The sequence below is a fragment of the Notamacropus eugenii genome, chromosome 2, assembly GCF_028372415.1.
Source record: "Notamacropus eugenii isolate mMacEug1 chromosome 2, mMacEug1.pri_v2, whole genome shotgun sequence".
Classification (NCBI taxonomy): Eukaryota; Metazoa; Chordata; class Mammalia; order Diprotodontia; family Macropodidae; genus Notamacropus; species Notamacropus eugenii.
In genome coordinates, this window is record NC_092873.1 from 530,841,408 (window position 1) to 530,863,115 (window position 21,708).

Here is a 21,708-nt window from a genome sequence, read left to right on the forward strand (position 1 = left end):
GTATTTTACAGTGTTAATTAATAGGAAGGCATTTGGGGAAAGAGCTGATGTTTTCTTGGAACATTTCCCAGTAATGGAGGAGGTGGGTACAACTGGTGAGGCGGCGCTCAGTCTTCTGCTCCCAGATACCTACAGGGCCCACCATCAGCCTCCTTCCCTCCCTTCTCAGCCACGGCTCAGTCCTTTCTCTTTGTCCTTTGGATGGTTGCCTGTGGGACCTTGATTCTTTCTAGCCCAGCTCAATGTCCCAACTCATTCCTCTCATCTCCCAGATCCTCAGTAGGACCACATCTTTCACCCTCTAGAAACAGAAATCCTCTAAACACCTGAGTGGCTTTGAGGTGTCCAGGTCTGGTTCACTGGCTGTGTTCCATGCATAATCATGATTGATTCAATCAAATAGTGTTCTTACCAGCTAAAGGTAATTACTTTTAAGTGGGGGTGGGATGAGGAGTGAACCCACACTCTTGAACCTTACCAGACCCTCCAGACTCCTGAGTCTGCGCATTTGCACTGGCTGCTGAGATGACGAGACACCTGCAATGCTCTTCCTCCTCCCTCCTTCTCTTTCCTGACTTCCTTCAAGCCTTAGCTCACATCCACCTGCTTGTGCCTTCCACTCTAGTCTATAAATGTTTTGTACCTACTTTTTGCCATATTGCCTCAATTCTACCCTCATTAGAAGGGATCTCCATGAAAGCAGAGACTATGTTTTTGTCTTTCTTTGCGTCCCTGGTACTTAACACAATGCCTGGCGCATAGTAGGCATTTAATAAATTCCTGCTAACTGGTTAAGATTAACAAAGCACTTTCCTCACCAATAGCATAAGATGGGGAAGGCAAGCATAATCATAACCCATCACAGCTCTGAACAGTGATTGGTTAGGAAACACCCACACCATGTGCTATTTATCACTCTTCTAGAAAGCATTTGCACCTCATACATCAGAAGAATTTTTTTTTCTGTAACTAAAGGAGGATGGCCATTCCAAATCCAATAGAACTGACCACTGTGTTTACAGCATGGCAGAGTTATGTGTTAGGAGGACCAGTTTCACTTTCAGAAAATAACCAAGAGAGTTGGAGCGTTTGTCACCATCATGTGTGCCAGTGAGGGTGACAATCCACGTCACTGCCATGGCCACGTCATTGGTCATTTTCGGGCTGTTGTCCACAACTGCACATCTATTCTCCAGACCCTTAATTAGGAAGCACCTCTTAGAAAAGCACAAATAAATTAGCCTGCTCTCTCAGTGATAATGGCCCCAGACACCCACAGCAGTTACTGAATCAGGATTGATCTCTCCTATATCTAAGCATCTCAACTGCAAAGGGTTGGGAAGAGACCAACCCTTAACTAGCTTCATGGATGGCCTTTCCAAGACCTCGAATTAAAACAGAATATTAATGATCCATAACTGATACCAACTTCTCCCATAGGACTCACTTCATTTTTTTCATGTGATCCAGTATTCATAGAATTCTGCAAGGACCAAGGGGAGAGTCATAAATAGATGGTGTGAGTGATTAGAAATCCGGCTGCAGTTCCTGGGCTGCCTTCCTATCACTCTATCCCTCTTTCCTTCAGAATGAATCGCCACAGATTAAAAAACAATACAAGTAACAATATGGTGCTTACCTGGTCTAATAAATAATGCTCTTCAAACTTCAAGACTCAGTTAAATACAATCTATTAATTATGGCTAGCCATTTTGTTGCCCAAAAGAAAAATAAGCCAGAAGAAAATGTTTCCTGCATTTTATAGGTGACGGTGCTGAACAAGATGAGTCAGAGAATCCACCTCGCTCCCCAAAGCTTCTTGTGTCTGTATGCAGTATTTTATTATAACACAATCTGCTAAACAATAGAAAAAATCGTTTGTGAATAATGAGCTACTAATACAACATTTTACAGGTCATTAAAACAAAATGTAAGAGCATAAGGCATTTCATTCATTCATCTGGTGCTGAATTAAAAATAATTTTGGTAATTTCCTCCATTCAATCCCACTTAATTCAACATAATATTAAATTTAATGTGTCATTTCAGTGCCTACTGTATGCAACAGGTACCTAAAACATTATTAGTGTTAATAAATATGGATTGTGTGCCTATAGTGTATACAGTTGTCAGTATCAGGGAAGGTATAAAATTTAGACAAATTAGTCACCGTGATCATAGAGTTCATAGTTCACTAATTTATGAATTTTGGAAATGAGGGACAAAATAAATTTAAATTTAACTTACAAACTTGGAAAAATTGGGACCTAAGATAGAACTATATGCCAAAACAACTGAATGAAAAGTTAATGATCCAGGAAAATCAGTGGTTTTCTAATAAAAGTTGATGTGTTATAGTGAAAAGACCATTCGTTGATTTTATGTGCAATAGACCTGAGTCCAAGAACTGATCCTATCATTTATTAACAGTTTGGTCTTGAATGAATACTTCTACCTTTCTGCTTCTTTTCTTGTAAAATAGAGATGAGGGGAGAGGAGTAGTATTTTAATTTCCTCAAAGATTAGTTTTGAAGAAAGCATTAAAGAAAGCTGAGCTTCCTCCAAACTCCCAGTCCACAGAGAAAGCCTTTGAAAATTTGAACTTTTATGTCTAAAACAGAGCTCCTCAAAATCTTCCACTTTCACCATCAACAAATGCTTGGAAAACTGTTCAGAATGGCTAATATTCTGATTGGCTCAGATTTATTATTCCTGTTACTCATCAGTTCAGTTAGAGCAGTTGTTTTTAACGTTCATATGCGTCGTTAGTTTGCTAGGAAGGTCAATGTATAAGCGGCTGAATCCATTTGTAGTGGTGGGATAGTACATTTCAGAGCCTTCTCCAACAGCTTCCATCCTATCCTTTTTGTTTTCTTGATCATCAGAGAATCTGACCCACTTCAGTCTTCCCTGTGTCAGATACTGTGCTAAGCTATGCTAAATCAGAAAAGTTCAATCCTAGAAATGCACATTTTAAAAGCAAACAGTCCCTGCGCTCAAGGACCTTACCTTTCATTGTGGAAATAACCTGTGCACATAGATGTAAAATCAAGGTGCTTATGAGACAAATGTGATATAATTTCAGGTTGAAGGGATGATGGGGTCACATGGGCATATTTTAAAGACAAAGGAGACTTGTGCATATTTATAGGCAGCAAGGAAGAGCTGGTAAGTAGGACAAGTCTGAATATTAGGAGGGAACAAAACTGCGCAGGTCACAGATGGGAATAAGCTCAAGAGTCAGTATTGGCAAGAAGGAGGACCATCCCTTTCAGAGTACAGAGTACTGAAGGAGAGAGAGATGAAGTCCAGGGTTTTTGAGGCATAGAGGAGAAGAAGGCACTCAAGGTCTCTGTTTTCTCAGTCAAGGATGAGTAAGGGTCCTCTACTAAAGGGAATGGGGAGAGACTTGAGAAAAGAGAAGGCCACAGGTGGTTGTGAGGATGGGTCTTTGCAGGGTATTCACTATTGTCTGGAGCTATCTGGGGGGCTGAGAGAGGTTACCTAATCTTTCGGCTAAGAGAATGATTCTCCATCCCTACTTTATCTTGTGTTTTACCTGGATACTAAGATTCCTCCCAGGACTCTATCACCTTACAGGAGTTCCTGAGAGTTTTCTCCAGGGCCTCCTTATGACTTCTGAGCTAAGGACATAACTGGGCACCAAGCCTCTTCCCACTGATCTCTCAGCCAAGAGTCATACATGTTGTAAATCTCCACATCATCTTTATGTTCTAAGACTCCAAGGTAAAAACTAATAGGAAATATGACTCTCCTGAACATCACGAAGTATGGGATGAGGGCTACATTATTAACCTTTTATATATACCCCAAAAGTGTGCTGGCATTGCCTGTACAACATTCAGTCCCATCTCTCTGTTTCTCTCTCAGTCTGTCTCCCCCTCCTCCCCAGGTGCCCTCCCATCTACTATCCTTCTCTTGAGTTCCATCTTTTTTTTGGATGTCCCACCTCCAATTGTGTATGCCAAAAGCTGTTGAATCACACTCAGACCTCTGGGGAATGTAGTTCTCAAAGAGAACATTGACTCTAAAATACCCACTCTCTGTTGATCGGTACCTGTTGTTGGAGTTTTCTCTACATTGTGAAAGCAGTAAAGCAGAGAAATTGATGGCCATCCAGTAGCTATCATGGGCACCCATGGAAGTTCCTTTGTTAGTGGCATTCACTTGCTGTCTTTCTCAAGCCTAATTCAGTAATTTTCATGAAGTAACATTAACAACTTAACATTTTGTTCTTGTTCAGTCATTTTTCAGTTGTTTCTGATTCTCCATGACCCCAGGGGGGTTTTCTTGACAAAGATACTGGAGAGGTTTGCCATGTCCTTCTCCAGTTCATTTTACAGATGAGGAAACTGATACAAAACAAGGTAAAGGGACTTGCCTAGGGTCACACAGATAGTAGATTTGGTCTCAGGAAGATGAGTCTTTCTGACTCCGGTTTTGGTGCCTATTCACTGCACCACCTAGCTGCCCTACCAACTTAACATAACTAAACACAAGTTTTAGCCACAATTTTATTTTCTAATAATGATCATCCTTATTTACAATATCTATTTCTAGAGTGCCTTTAGGTTTGCAAAGCAAACCTATCCACAAATAATGGATCAAGTGTGAGACCTAGTTGATAGTCTCTAACTGCCCCTTATTGGAGAGGTTATCAAACTCTGGACCCCGCTGAATTGAGAAGCTGAAAAAAAAATTCCTGAAAAGTGTTTCATTTTAGTTACTGTTTCCCCAAATAATCACCAAGAACAGTGAGAGGATGTTCCAGTTTCTCACAACACATGTAGCTTTAGGGTTATGAACTTCAGAGTGTGAATTTCCTGGGAACCTGTAATCTTTATTTATAATTTCTCATCAGAGGAAAAAAGTGATTTAGTTTAGAATCAATACAGTATTGATGAATATAGTCTAGTCAGCCCTAAATATATCTCAGTACTTAATTACAGTACTCTGTCAGATTCACTTCCTGAAATGTGAATTCATTGCACAAAGTTAATGTGGACAAAAACTGTAATTATTTAAAGTTCTCAAGGTTTCCTCTCTTGCCTGGCTGTCAATCAGGTTTAGCAACCATGGTTACTAAAAGCCCAAGCCTAGAACTCAGGCACAGCTGCTGTGTTTTTGCTGACCTACCAGAAGAGACAAACCTTTGGATGTTTGAGATACAGTATGTTGATGAGTGAATCAAAAAACACCCAGTCTATGCCTGAATGCATCCTTTGAGAGTGTGTCCCCAGAGGAATACGAGCCCATCTCCTGATGTGAGACGCCTAGTGTTGGTTCCCGCAGAAATGTCGTCATAATGAAAGCAAAAACATTTATAAACATCTTTTTAAAAAATCTAAAAGTGGAAACCTCTCTGACTGCCTGGGAAGTTCAAACTATGGACCTTCTCATAGACAGACTGTTAAGCCTACAGGTAATTTTCCAGAGGTCAGCCTCTGGAAAGAGAATTAAAATGACTTCTGGAAACTTTATACAAGCAAGAGAGAAGACAGCAAGGATTCTTTTCCCTATAGTTTGATGATCATGATAACAGAATGCTTTTTAAGAGATTACCTTTTCTGGGGATTACAAATCATTTTGCAAATATCTCATTAACTCAGTCTCTTAATTCTAAATTATTCAAGGGAACAAAAGGAGCATATTTTTAGAGAAAGAGGCATCAAATGGAACTTAATTCAACATTTCAAGAATCTGAGATTAGCCCCTATATGCCTTGGGAGGTTTTCTAGAGTTGTTGCAACAAAAATAAATAAATAAATGTAATGAATGACCTACTTGATGCCTAACCTGCAAGTAATGAATGCCCCCAAATTTAGTGGCTGGCCCTCAGACAAGAGACAGGATCAGTTCCAAGAAGCTATCACAGTAGAACATATATAATCGCTATTGATCCATCCACAAACATTAAGGGTATCTGGAAAGGGATTCGAAATCTCTTCAGAATTTTACATCTCAGCTAAAATTAGAAACATATTAATTGCATGCTGTTGAGGCATAAAATTTTTAGCAGCTCTGCCCCTTCTCAGATAACTTTAATATTAATTTTCTTTTATAAGGTTCATTTATTTCTCATTTTAGTATGTCAAACTTTTATACTCAGTTTACTTCAAAACTGCATGAATTTTGTTTAGTAGCTCAATTTTAACTCGTTATGCCTATGTGAAGTATAGACAGATAGCTTCTTGTTAGGTTTGTTTTTAGTTTGGGAGGTGAGACACCTGTTATTTCTCTCCCTCTACATATTGGCAATGTTTCTGCAGCTTACCTCCTTAGAGGGTTCTCTGAGGCAATGAAGTGAGCCAAGGTTATCTCTCTGCCCACTGCACTATACTGTCTCCTTGTCATGTGAAACAAAAATGTTTCTAATTTTTTCTTTGCTGTTCACTCTACTTCATGATAAATAAATAATAGCATTTCTTATGCTCCTCCTATTTGTTAAGTAAGCTCTTTACAAATATGAACTCATTGGATCCTCCAACAACCCTGGGAGACAGGTGCTATTATCATCCTTGTTTTACAGTTGAGGAAACTGAGGTCAGTGACTTGCCCAAGATCACAGAAGCGTAATTGTCTGAGACAGGATTTGAACTTTGTTCTTGACTCCAGGCCCAGCACTCTACCCACAGAGCCACCAAGCTTCCAGTGATCTGACTTCCCTAATAAGAAAGGACATCCATTATCCTTCTTTGTCCTCTCAGCCCCTATTAACTTCATTCACTGATTAAAGTAGTTAATTTAAAAGCCTGTAGTTCCTCGTACTAAAAGTCTGGTTTTCATGATACTGGAGAAACTACGTTTAAGAAGCCAGTCTCTTGGTCTCTCATCGAGATATATCTCTCATCTCTCATCTAGAACATCTCCTTCTCTCATCTGACATAGACATTAATTGGCCACCCTCATATTAATCAACACAACCTTAAGAGATAGGGAGCTGGGAGGGGGCGTAAGAGCCTGAATCCAGATGCTGACTCTACTACCACTCTCTGGGTAACTGGAGGAAGTAATTCAACCTCTCTGAGACGCAGGTTATAAATCAGTCAAATGAAGGAGTTGTTCCAGGAGACCTCCACGGTTTTGCCTAGTTTTAAATAGGCGCTCATCTTTGTGAGTTCAACTCTGTTCTCAGACACTTACTGGAGTCTAGAATACTGAGTTCAAATCCTGCCAGACTCTGAGCAAGTCACTTCATCCTGTTTGCCTCAGTTTCCTCATCTGTAAACTGAGGTGGAGAAGGAAATGGCAAACCACTCCAATATCTTTGCCAAGAAAACTCCAAATGCAGCCATGACACAATGGACACTACTGAATAACAACAGTAAAAATCTTAGCAGGGAAGTCACTAGCTACTAGGGAAGCTAAGAAAGGCCTCTTGAACTCTGTGGGATTCAAAGAAGCCAGGGAAACTAAAAAGCAGAAGTGAAGCTGGGCGCATTCCAGGAACAGAAGGGAGCCAGAATATAGAGATGAAAATGGGAGATGGATGACATGTGTGAGAAATCATAAGGAAGCCAATGTAGCTGCATATTAGGAGCTGGCATTCTGACCTCCTAGAATGAAGGAAGGGTTCAGTTTGAAAAGGGCTCTGAGTGTCTTGGGTGCAGAAAAAGACCAAAATGTAGCCTCTTCCTTCAAGGAGCTTATATTCTAAAGGGGAGGCCAACATACATACATCTCCATGTATGCCTTTGTACACGTAAATGTATGAACAGGCCAGTGAATGAAGAGAATTGGGGAAAGAGCATTCTAGAAATAGGGAATTTTGAATAAAAGGCATACAGGAGGGGAAAGGGCAATGAGTTTAGGGGAAAGTGAGGAGTCCAATTTGACTATAATAGGAACATAGGAGAAAACATAATGCAAGGCCAGAAAGGTAGGTTGAAGCTAGATCACAAAGGGCCCTGAATGTCAGCATAAGGAAACTGTCAATATTGGTGAACCAATTAAAGGGAACATGGGACTATAATATAAAAACATGTTACCCTATTGTTATTTGGGACTATACATTAAGAAATGTTATTCTGCTAATGATTGTAGATTAAATAATACAAGGAAAGACTGAAGGTAAAGAGACCAGCTAAGCTACTCTAGTGGTAGTTGTAATAAGAGGTAACAATGGTCTGAACTAGGGCAATGGAAGTAAGAATGGAAGGGGGACGGACACTGAATATGGAAGTGGGTTAGATTTTGGGTAGGAGAAAGAAAGAATAAAAAATGACTGAGGTTTTAGGTTGGTGACAGGGAGAACACTGAATTATGGACCCACTCTCACTGTTCACAAACATTCTCATCCTATACACACCCTACTGGGTTGTGTTGGAAATTTGGAATTGTGTCATTTAGATCGATAATGGAAGGGGAGCTTTCTCTGCATTGTTGTTTGGTAGCTGTCTCCTCTCAGGGCTTAGAACCTCACTAAGGCATATCAGTCTCCAGCTAACTGAAGGACTTAATTATTATCTCCATGTTTCCACAAAGCAGAGATCCTTCCCAGTCCAACATATTTTGACACCCAGATCACCCAGTGCCAAACCCAGATACATCCTCACCCTCCTTAGATCAGAATCACCACTTGGGTTCCCCATTCACACGCTCCCTAACTCTCTTTTCTTCTGACTCAAACTCCTCAATCAGTTCAATCATTGCACATATAATACACCTTCTGTCTATACCCTGTTCTTCACATACTCAATACTCCTCATTTTTCACCTCTGCTCTGGGACTTCTCTGACTCACTTCTCCCCCATGCCCCAGGAAGGTCATTCTTGGGATAACCTCATCATCCTGGAAGATCTCATCAGCCTTGAGACTCTCCCTCCTCATCCTCTGTCCTACTGGTTAAAGGGTGGGACCACAAACTCAAACCTCCATTTAAGGAGGGAGGTCAGACATCTCCTCATGTGCCACCTGACTGCTGACATCTCCATCACATCTTTTCTTCCTGCTACCTCCCTGTCCTTTCCCTTTTGTGCATTGCCTTCCCCCTTTAAATGGTAAGCTCCTTGAGGGCAGAGACTGTTTTTTTTTTTTTCATATTTCTATTCCCAGTATTTAGCACAGTACTTGGCACCCATAAATGCTTATTGCCGACTGACCATTAAGGGATCTGATCTTCTGTGTCTCTGTTAAACAATAATCCCCTGCATCAAATGAACATCTTGACATTCCTTTATATAACCTAGCAGCTAAAAAATGGCTGCAAGTCTTTTTTGCATCATAGGTGACCACAGAATTGAATAGGGCAGCCATCACTACAAAGAGAAGACTTAAAGGAGTGATCTGGGCTTTGGGGGAGATTCCTTTTAGACCCTGTTGATCTCAAAGTGCTGGGGTGGGGACCTCTGGGGGTGATGTTGAAAAGGCAATTTACATTGAGGGACTGGGGTTTGAGAACATAAATATGAAATCACATGCTTTATTCTCAGAAGTTAGCTAAAGCCATGGCCATGAATGGCATCACCAGGAGCGAGTGAAGCAGTCTGATGTAAAAGCAAAAACAAGCATTGGGATCCTAGTTCAGTAGAAAGAGCCAGGAGACCTCTGAATAGTGCAGTGACTTATCTTGATTTTGGAGGAAAGGCATTGAGGGGTCCTCTCAGCAGAATAAAGGAACTCTAAATACTGATGTGGACCAAAGATGCACTTGTGCCGATTTCTTTTGTTTAATTGCATAGGGGAGGGGTTTTATCCTTTTGTCACCGAATAATTACTTGGATTTTTTAAAGCATCAATAAACCATTTATAGGAAAGCAAGTCAAGTCAACAAGTATTTATTAAGCACCTACTGTGTGCATGCAAGACACTGCTAAGTGCTGGGGATCCAAAGAAGACCTGGGGTCAAGGCTTGGCTCTGCCTTTAGCGAATCTCAGCAATTTAGAGCTGGAAAGGCCCTCAGGGGTCCTATCAGTCAACCCCAACCTGAAAGAAATTCCCACTGTAATATGTAACAGGTGGTCATCCAGCCTCTTCTGGGAGACCCCCAAGAACAAAGAGTTCCTCCCATCTTGCATCCTTCTGTTTTGGGACAGCACTAATTGTTGGCAAGCTTTACCTGACATGAAAACAATGCTTGTCTCTTTGCAGCCTCTAGTCCTGGCCTGATAGACCAGCCAAATATATTTCATTTCTCTTTAATATGACAACCTTTGAAATGTTGAGAAATATTTGCATCTTCTCCTCTTCAAGCTAAACTTCCCCAGGTCCTTCAGCTTTCTCTCATGTGACACATGCTCAAAGTCCTTTGCCACCTTGGTTGCCCCTATCTGGAAACTATAGCTTATCAATTTCCTTCCTGTAATGCCTGGAACGTCACATAATGTTCTAGCTCTATTCTGATCAGGGCAGAACACATTGGGGATTTCAGCTCTGTGTTCTCCAAAGCTATGATGCTGTTTATGCAGGTCAAGACTGCATTCACTTTTGGAGTTTCCACATCATTCTGTTAACTTAGATTGACCTTGCATTCCACTAAAACCTCCAATTCTTTTTCAGGCAAACTTCTGTCTGACCATGACTTCCCTTTTTATTGCATTTCTGAAGTGGATTTTTGTACCCAACTATAAGATTTTTCCATGTACCTCTTTGGGATTTCATCTTATTAGATTCTCCCCAATACTCCAACCTGTCAATAAATGAAATGAAATAAAAGGCAAGAAGACAGAAAAGTGAAGAGAGGCTTCAAAAAGCCAAACAGAGGGTTTTAAAATCCTGGGAGTGATAGGGTGTGACTGAAGTTTATTGCATAGGGGGTGACATGGCTGGACCTGTTTTTGTGGAAGTATACTTTGGCAGCTGAGTAGATGATGGACTGGAGTAGGGAGAGACCTGAAGCAAGGGGACTGACTAACAGGCTATTGCAGTAGTCCAAGCATGAGGTGGTAAAGACCTTGACCAATCAATTAATTAAACTCTGTTAAACACCTTCTATGTGCCAGACACTGAGCTAAATGCTGAGGATACAAAGAAAAGCAGAAGACAGTTCCTACCTTCAAGGAGCTCACAATCTAATAGCAGAGACTACATGTATGTAGATAGATTAGATAGATAGATATACATACACATATACACATACATATATATGTATGCATATGAACAACCTATATAAAAGATGAATAGGAAATAAGTAACTGAGGAAAAATACTCGGATTAAGATGGATTTGGAAAAGTTTTCTATAAAAGATGAGATTTTAGTTGCAACTTAAAGGAAGTCAGGGAATCCAGTAGGTAGAGATAACAAGAGAGAATATTGAAGGCATGGAGAACATTCAGAGGAGATGTTTAGAGGGGGGAGATGAAGGGTCTCATTTGTGGAACAGCCAGGGGACCAGTGTTACTAGACCAAAGAATACATTGTGGGGAGCAAGGTGTAAGATAGAAACGTAGTAAGGTAGATAGAAAGGCAGGAGGGGGCTAGAATCTGAATGGATTTGAATACCAAACAGAGGATTTTATATTTGATTCTGGAGGCAATTGGAAGTCACTGAAGTTTACTAAGTTGGAGGTGATAATGGTCAGACCAGTGTTTTAGGAAAATCACTTTAGTGGCTGCAATAGTAGTGGCAGCCATATCAGAGGAGGAAAGGGGGCATATACAAGAGATGTTGCTCATGTAGAACTGTCAGCACTTGACTTGGATGGGAGTTATGTTAGAGAATTGGTGATGTGAAACTGGACGTCGAAAGAGAAGTTAAGACTGGATAAATAGAATTGGGAATCACCGACATAGAGATATGTATCCTCATTAGTATTGTGGAAATTGAAATTATCAAATCAAATAGTATAGAGGGGGGGAAAAAGAATATCCTAGGCAGATCCTTGAGAGATACCCACTGTTAGTGGACATGACCTTTATGAAGATGCAGCAAAGGAAACTGAGAAGGAAGACCCAGACGTGTAGGAGAATAATGAGGAGAGAGCAGTGTCTTGAAAACCTAGAAAGAGGGTGGTATCAAGGAGAAAGTAATTAACATCGTCAAAGAATGCAGAAAGATCAAGGACGAGGGTTAATAAAAGGCCATTAGATTTGGCCACTAAGAGATCACTTAGGAGAAGTTTGGAGGGAGTAGTTTTAGCTGAATGGTGGGATTGGAAGCCAGATTGCAGAGAATTAAGAAGAGAGTGGGAGGAGAAGTGGAGATACCAATTGTAGATGTCCTCAAGGAGTTTTGTCACAAAAGGCAGAAGAGATATGGAGCAAGAGTTAACAGACCAAATGAGGGTTTTTGACATTGGAAGAGCCATGTGCATATTTGTAGGCAGCAGAGAAGCAGCCAGTAGACAGGGAGAGATTGAAGACAAGTGAGAGAGTGAGGATGATAGAGGAAAAGTTTGTTAGAGAAGATGCTGTGGGATGGGATCACTTAGGATGGAATGAGATCAGTTAGGCATGTAGAAAGGCTTGCCTTGTCAAAGAGAAGGGGCACCTCTTTAAGTGAGACACGAGTGGAGGTGGAAGTAGAAAGCATCCAAGTGATGAAAGATGAAGAGGAGGGGAGAAGAGAGAGTGCTCAGTGAACAGCCTCAATATTTTTTGGATGAAATGTAAGGCTCAGTGCTCAATAGAAAGATTTGGTGAAAAGTGTACCAATGGAGGTTTGAGGGAGGGATGAAAAAATTTGGAAAATCTCATGTAAATGGGATAGAGAATTCTTTAGGGTAGTATAAAAGGATTGCCTTGACACAGTGAGATTATGCTTTGTATTGAGCCCAATTTGCATAGTTTTGTGATTTTTCCCCCAGTTTGTGTCATATGCAAGTTTGATGAGTGTACCATTGACATCTTTGTCCAACTCTTTACTAAAAATGTTGGACTGCTCAAGGCCAAGCCCAAATGCCTAGGGCAATACACTGGACACCCCTGCCAAGTCGATGTTTGAATACAGCTGCTCAGCCAGTTCATTTTCACTAGTCCACAGAAATCCACATAAGAACAATAGAAAAGATTCTATTCAATGCTTTGCTAAATTTAGCTAAACTCTATCTACAACATTTGCTGATGTACCAGACTAATAATTCCGCAAAAACAATAAATGAGACCAGTCTGGCATGACCTCTTCTTGATGAAATCCTGATGACTCTTTGTGATCATTACTTACTTTTCCAGATGTTCATGTATCATATCTTTAATGGTCTGTTCTAGAATGCTCCCAGGATTCAAAGTTAAATTTTTAGCTTGTTTGCAAAAACTGTTCTCTTTCTGATCTCGTTCCATTCTCCACAGTTGATATTATAGACAGTGGTTCATCAATCACATCTGTAAGTTCTTTCAATAACCAGAGATGTATTAGCTGAGTGAGACTCTGGGGTCAGAGGACCTAAGTTCAAATTCTACCTTTGATGCTTACTGTCTGAGTAACCTTAGACAAGTCACTCACCTTCCTGTGTCTCATTTTCCTCACCTGTAAAATGAAGGGGTTGTACCAGACAGCAGCTGAGGTCCTTTCCAGATTTAGGCCGATAATTTTGCCTTCTATTGGCATCTGTAAAATAAGAAGGTTGAACTTTGTTGTTGTCATGTTCAGTCATTTTTCAGTCATGTCTGAGTCTTCATGACTCCATCTGGGATTTTCTTGGCAGAGATCCTGGAATGGTTTGCCATTTCTTTCTCCAGCTCATTTTACAGATGAGGAAACTGAGGCAAATGGGGTGAAGTGACTTGCCCAGAAAGTGGAGCTAGGTGATTGCAAATGTCCCTCATAGCACTGAGTCTATGATTCTGTGACTGTAGAGAAAAAGGGAGGAAAAGAGACCTGAAAATAGAGCTCTGGAGAATATCTACATTTAGGGGGAAGGAAGAAGAAACATAAGGAGTAATCAGAGAGGTAAGAAATGCCATGAGTTTTGTGTCAAAAAATCAACCTAGGAAATAGTGTCAAGAAAGAGGGAAGGGAGAGGACAACAGTGTCAATTTTTTTTTATTTGTACTGAAATCAAAGAGGATGAGGAAAAAGACCATTGGCTTTAGCAAGAAGCACATCTGCGGTGAATTTTGAAGAAACACTTTCAGCAGAGCTTTGGGGGCGGAAGCCAGTATCCAAGTGGTTGAGCAGTGAGTGTGTCCAGGAAATGGAGGCATCAAGCACAGTCAGTGAAGGGGGAGTCTTTGAGTTGTTGGAAGGGTTTTATAGAATAGAGGAACATTATATACACTTCAAGGTGGAGGAGAAGAGGAGGATAGAAACCAATGTGGAGAAAGAGGCAATGAAGAGAGGTTAAAAAAGGGGGGAGGGCCTGATGATGAAGAAAGGGGATGGGTCCAAGGCACAGGTGGAAAAGTTGGCCAGGGCAGGACTGGGGCAAAGCCATGGTAATGCCATCTCTTTGTAACTTCACCACCAGAAAGCACATAACCCTTGCTTGCTGATTAGCAAGAAATTTACAGAAATTAATAATAAGGAATTAGTTGATTACACTCACACACACACACACATACACACGTACACTAGCAAAATCTGCCGTTGTCATCTGGAAAAACAAAGACAAAATTATAAATTGGATAGTTACCTAAAAATTTAAAATTTACAGTTGGGAGGTGAATAGGGTCTAAGAGGGAGAAGTGAGTAATAATAGCGGACCTTTCTGTCTTGCTTCAAGGTATGGGAATCACTTTATATTATCTCACCTCAAGTTTGGAGTGTAAATCTGAAGCATTTAAAGGGGCCTAGAATAGCGAAAATGGGCTAAAAGCCAAAGTTACCATAATCAGTGATCTCCACACAGATAAGCACCTTATAAAATGTGTGGAAATGGAATTAGGAATAAAATTTACATTATGTGATTAAATGTCATTTAAATACATTTTCAACCTAAAATTGCCATCTTGTTTTCTAAATTTAGTTTGAGTTTCTTCAAGAACTTCCCACATGTATGACAATAAGAGGAACGAACAGAAATCTCAAGTCTTCCAAAACATCCTAACTCTGTAGGCCCTGGGGCAACGAGAATCAGCCAGCCTTCAGAGAACTGTTTGAGGTGCAATTCTTTCTACACTTTTCTAAGTAAGGATGTAGGAGAATCACAAGCTCACAAAAAAATTCAAAGACATCATTAAAATGTTGGACATAAGAGGTGAGAGGGAAGTTTTTATGCATCACCTACTCTGCCAAGCACCATGCTAAGCATTTTACAAAGACTATCTTGTTTGATTCCCCACCCACAACAACTCTAGGAGGTGGATGCTATTATTTTTTCTACTTTACACTTGAGGAAACTGAGGCAAACAGGTTCAATGACTTGCCCAGGATCACACAGCTAGTAAGTGTCTGAAGCCAGATTTGGACTCAGGTCTTCCTGACTCCAGCACCTGTGCTCTGTTCACTGTGTCACCTAGCTAACTCACCATAAAGTCTCACTTTGCAGGTGACAAAAGGAACTCATCATTTTTCTGCTGCAGAGAATACTGGCTTCTATCACATTGCTTTTCTGCCTTGAGAGAGAAAACAAACACACATTTATATAAGCTGAAATCACCCAAAATAATCCAGGAGTGGGAGCTATAATAAGAATGAAAAACCTCAGCATTTGTGCAGATTCTACTTTAACATTCATTTCCACCAGTATTTTTGGAATGACCCAAATTGAACCTGATGGCAATTTGAATACGAATCCCAGCCTTGAAAGCACCCAGGTCTGTAGAGACTATTACAGAGAACAAAGTTAGGGGAGTTTATAATGGGGAAAGTATGTTTGTGAGAATATATATATATAATATATATATAGTGGGAAATATTACATTGGGAATATATGATATAAAAATATAATGGGAAAAACCATTGCAACTCTCAAGAAAACACAATGCAGCACATCATGGTAGCCACAAAATTACCCATGCAGAAGTGAATAGCCTTCACCCAGCAAAGCAATGAGAGATGCTAGACTTTAGGAGGACCAGTCAGATCAGATCAACAGAGAGACACAACAGCTATTCAAACCAGAAGCCAATCTTGTTCTATCATTGGTCTTTCCTAGTCAGGGTCCAACCCAATTCAAGGCTTCTCCTTGCCTTGCCTGGTAAAGAGTGCCATGCTGGGGCAGACACAGGGATTTGTGCTGCCGGATGAGAGATTCTTCTGCTGTGAAGAGATAATGTGTAAACAAGGAATCATCATAGAATAAGACATTCCATCCATGGACAAAGATCTCTGAAAAAAGAAAAACAATTATGTCACAATAGCAGATTTGAGATTACTTGGGAGTTATTTGCCGCTTACCAGGGATCTCAATCACTCTGTGGTGGGTAGATGAGGGATTAGGGTTCCATTGCATCCCCCTATTCCCAAGTTATTTTGAGTCTGACAGTCTTTGTACTTCTTGTACCTCTGACTTAAGGTATTCAAGATGAAACTTTGATGAAGCCCTGAAATTTCTCCAAGTACACTTCAACTTTATCACAGTCATCTCCAGCAGGCTTTGCACTCTATTGTCCCTGTGCTCTCACTAATCTTCAACCTTTCCCTATCTACTTCCCTACTGCCTATAAAATGTCTGTGCCTCCATCATCCTCAAAAAATCCTCACTTGATCCATCGATCCCCATCTCTCTTCCTTTCTGTAGCTAAACTCCTTGAGAAGGCCATCTCCATTAGGTGTCTCCACTTCTCCTCTCACTCTCTTCTTAATTCTCTGCAGTCTGGCTTTCCACTCCACCATTCAACTGAAAATGCTCTCTCTAAAGTTCTCCTAAAGATGTCTTAACTGCCACATCTAGTGGTCTTTGGCACTGTTAATCACTTTCTCCTTGATACTATCCTCTCTCTAGGTTTTAAGACAGTGTTCTACCCTCATCATCCTCCTATAGGTCTAGGCATTCCTTCTCAGTTTCCTTTGCTGGATCTTCATAAAGGTCATGCCCACTAAGAGTGGGTGTCTCTCAAAGCTCTGTCCTGAGTATTCTTCTCCTCCTCCTCCATATTATTTGATTAAGTGATTTCATCAGTTTCCACAGATTCAATTACCATCTCCATGTTAATGATTCCTAAATCTATTTATCCAGCCCTAACTTCTCTTCTGACCTCCAGGCTCATAACACCAACTGTCTAATGTAAGTCTCAAACTGAATGTCTTGTTGATGTCTTAAATTCAGCATGTCCAAAACCAAACTATCTTTCCTAAAAAAATGCTTCCCTCTTACTATCAAGGATATCACCATCTTTCTAGTTACCCAGCTTCTCAGTGTAGGTATCATCCTTGACTTCTTCCTCTCTCTCTCTCTCTCTCTCTCTCTCTCTCTCTCTCTCTCTCTCTCTCTCTCTCTCTCTCTCTCTCTCTCTTTCTCTCTCTTTCTCTCTCTCCCTCCCTCCCTCTCTCCCTCTCTCCCTCCTTCCTCCCTCCCTGCCTCCTTTCTTCTTCCTTTCCCTCTCCCCTATACTTTCCTTCTTCCATTTACCCTCCAATTACCAAGTCCTGTCGATTCGACCTTTACAACATCTCTTATATACTCCTTCTGCACTGCCACCACCATGTTCCAGGACCTCATCACCTCACGTCTATATTATTGCAATAGCCAGCTGCTGGTTCTCCCAGCCTCAAGTCTTTTCCCTATTCCAGGCAATGCTAAACTCAGCTGTCCAGTTGATCTTCCTCAAGCATGGTTCTGACCATGACACCCATGCTCCCATTCAATGAATTCAAACGACTCCCTACTAGTTCCAGGATCAAATATAAAATTCTCTTTGGGGCATTTAAAGCCCTTCATAATCCTTCCTTTTCTTCTTACACATGACTCTTCCCCCAGTCCTCTTTCCCATATTTTGTGATTCTGTGACTCTAGCCTCCTGGATGTTCTTCACATGAGACACTCCATCTCCTGACTCCATGTATTTTCATTGACTGTCCTCCATGCCTGGAATTTTCATCTCCACTTCCTGGCTTCCTTCAAGTACCAGTTAAAGTCTCCCTTAATACTGGTACCTTTCCTTCATTGACTATCCCCAGTTTATCTTGTATCTATCTTGTTTGCACGTAGTTGTTTACATATTTTCTCTCTCATTAGACCACAAGTGTCTTAAAGAACAGGGACTGGATTTTTTTGCCTTTCTTTGTATCCTTGTTGCTTAGAACTGTGTCTGGTACTTAGCAGACGTTTTACGAATAATTGACAGAAATGGAATACTGAATATAGGATTTATTGATATCACTTATTGGACTACAAGTTCTATGAAGGCAGAAATGGACTTTATCTAAATTTTACTCTCCGTAAAGAAGGTATTTATAAAAATAGATTAAAATTGAATTGCATCTCATCAACTTCATTAGTAATAAATGAAATTTAGAGAGGCCTGGAAAGACGTATATGATCTGATGCTGAGCGAAAGGAGCAGAACCAGGAGAACTTTGTACACAGTAACAATTACAATGTGCGAGGACTTTTTCTGGTAGACTTAGAACTTCATTGCCATTCAAGGACTTAAAAAATTCCCAATGGTCTTTTAAGGCAAAGTGCTTTCCACATCCAGAGAAAGAACTATGGAATTCAATCGCAGATTGTAGCAGATCATTTTCTTGTGTATTACATTTTGGTTTGTTATATGATTTCTTCCATTCTTTTTAATTCTTCTATATAACATGATTTTGGTGAAAATGTATTTAATAGGAAATGTGTAGAACCTATATAAAATTGTATGCCATCTCAGGAGGGGAAAGTGGGTGGGGAAGTGGGGGGAGGAAGGGAAAGAAAAAATCTAGGTTGTATGGTAGTGATAGTGGAAGACTGAAAATAAATAAATTTAAAAAATAAATAAGTAAATGAAATTTGTTGAAGATTATTTTATTGAAGACTATACTCTTTAAATATGACCCTAACCTGGGAGATTTCAAAATTATTCACGAAATTTGACATTCAGGATCTCACATTTGTTCAATTTAGTTTCTGTGGAGCTAATGGACAGGTATTCTCTGTCCAAATAATAGAGTCAAGGCAGAGTTCTCTGACAGATTATTTTATCAAACAGATTATTTTCACCAGTTTTTCATTTTACTAAAGCAAAGAAAAGAGAGGGACCTTTTTTCATGATGTCCCTATGAGGAGAAAGTGGAGGTCTTTGTAAACCACCCCTCCCTCAGGTCTGAGCAAACCTCTGTGGCCAAGTCAGGTCACAGAAAACCAGTTTGTTCAACTCTCCAAATCCCATCTTACTCTGACTTGAAGGAAAAATGAATGAGACCAATTGCCTGCTTCTTAATACAAGAAGTTTGAGCACAGGAGCCCAATGGCCAAAGGACTGCTCTATGATGGACTTTCTGCAGCTGCCTCGGCTACCATCGTGCCAACTTTGTTTCTTACATTCAATATAGGTCCTCATGGGAAGCAACTTAGCAGATACTTTCATTCTAAACCATCATTTCTTTATTTCTAAGTTTTCTTCTTCTATGTTTGTTTCTCAGTATTACCTTATGGGTCAAGGGCTTGGATGTTCCCAAGTAATGCCTCCATTATGCTCTTGACCACCAAGTTTTAATTAATCAGATAGATGGACCTCATTAAAGTTTTATCCAGCACTACTGGTGATATGTTGTTGTTTAGTTATGAGAACGCCCAAGGCAGTCTAACATTTGAAAAGAGTAGTTATGAAAATATTAATCATATTCTAATGGATCACAAAAAAAGGTAAGAATACCAGAACAAAAACTTTGTCTACACAAGACCAACCCAGCCAACCACAAGTGAGAAATGCAAGCAATTATCTTGTTCTTTAAGGTTGCGCAAGGCCAACCCCAGTGTGTCTGATTTCTTTAATCAAAATAAGCATCTGTTTAAGCTGACTTGGCCAAGGCTATGTCTACAAACACAATGAAAACTTTGACTTTCAGACAGTGAGTAGTAGTTTAATAATATTGTGTTTTCTCTGTAATTTTCATGTCAGTGAGATCCTGTGTGACAAATATTTGTGAGACTTACTCTGCTGTAGGCTGATGACAAAAGCAATCCTATATGAAACATGACTGGAATCAGTCCTGTGCCTTCACACCATGGCCTGAAGTAATCAAAATGATGTTTAATGTTATAGGGATACAGTCCAGTAGCCATGATCCTAACAAACCTAGCTGAAATCAGTCATTGCTCTATGAATCCAAAAGTCAGAATCTGAACTCTGTTCTCATCTGCCCTCAGTAGAAATAATAGTGTTTTCAGTCAAGACAGACAGCCTCTCTACATGTGCCCGGATGAAAGATCTGGTCACCATAAAGTGTCTTGTCTCATCAATACAACCCTGAGTGGGCAACGCCTCCCCACCGGCTCCTCCAGATGCCATAAAATCCACCACCTCTTGTCTAAATTCTACCTCCATACATATGTGAACACCTCAGCTGCACTGATGATTTTGAAAACTTGGTGTATTGTGAAGAATACGTTAATGGTGTTAAACCTCCTTCAGTAAAACAAAAATCAATAGCATGCCTTCATATTTGAGTGAATATCTCAGGGTAGGCTTAAAAAAATAAACCTCTTCCATGATAAAATATTTTGTTGATTTCTGTTTGATTTTTGTTGTTTTTAGAAATAATGGACAACAACTTACTATCTGGTGCTGATTGTGCTGTTTCCTTTGTGTGTCTCCAGGCAAATGGACACAGCTTCGTGCATATGGAACATGAGAAAGCGGTCTTACTCCTGAAGAGTTTCCAGAACACAGTAGACCTAGTTATTCAGCGTGAGCTTACTGTCTAAGTATTTTTTTATAAATAGTGAAGATTCGTCTAATCAGACCTAATGTTCAAAGATAAATTTATACATAGGAAAACATTTTTGCCAATTGCTGGACCAATGGCAAACATTAGTGCCAAATGTATAATACTGTATGTCAGTACTGATCCTCCTTAAAAATGTTCACTCTATAAATATGACGTTCACATGGTGATGTATTAGTTCTCATTGTCAGCCTCTGGCTGGGCATTGGTGCGGGGTTTATGTTTCATTTCATTTTTTTTTTTTTATCAAATTAGTTTCTTCTCAAAGTGGATTTCCTATAATTTCAGAGCACGGAAGCACACACAAGCTCTTTAAGAATTCCGCTCTCCATCAGAAACACTGCCTCAAAATTGTATATGCCTTTCTATAGAAAATACAGATATAAAGAATTGTAATTCCCATAAAATATTTCTAGCACAAGTTATATGTTGGCATATATTCAAAAAAGAATATAGATAAAATGATATTTTCATAAACTAAACACCTCGGATTGAGAAAGAAAATATATCTTAAAATAAGACTTTACTATGTTGAATCTTTTTCAATAAAATACATGATAATGCCTTATGAAAGTAACTGTACATATGGTATACAGTGTTTATATTTGGTTCCATATTCATTGCTAAATTCTCACCATACAGAGTGAAATGTTTCATAAATTAGCCTTTCATCTCTGGGACCTGAATATAAAGAGTCAGTACAAAATTAATTGAACTTGCTCAATGCCTTCCGCTGATTACAATACGTGCAAAGTTGGGAAATGGACAAAAGGCCATTGGCGGGAACCTTGATTCTCCACAAATATAAGCAGTGAGTGATGGGTGGCAGGAAAGTCGCTTTTTTTTTCAGGTTTCTCTAATTATAAACAGTAGCCCCTGTAATTCATTTGCTGTTGGTGTGAAATATCCTGGCGTGACGCATCAGCGGATTTGCTGCTTTTCAGTCATTTCCATGCGCTTTGGAGATTGATAAGCTTTACCCCTGAGAAGGATTGT

General features: G+C 40.0%; 1 protein-coding gene across 4 annotated transcripts in view; it reads left to right on the plus strand.

Moving 5' to 3' along the window:
• Positions 1–21,280, plus strand: part of LRRC7 (leucine rich repeat containing 7) — a 582,114-nt gene extending 560,834 nt beyond the window's left edge. For 3 of the 4 annotated variants that reach the window (XM_072649824.1, XM_072649821.1, XM_072649822.1), the window contains one exon: positions 20,585–21,280. In XM_072649824.1, the coding sequence (XP_072505925.1) occupies positions 20,585–20,692 (108 nt within the window). In that variant the 3' untranslated portion in view covers positions 20,693–21,280. The remainder of the gene's footprint in view (positions 1–20,584) is intronic. The other variant, XM_072649823.1, reaches the window with a different exon arrangement.
• Positions 21,281–21,708: the final 428 nt, after the last annotated feature.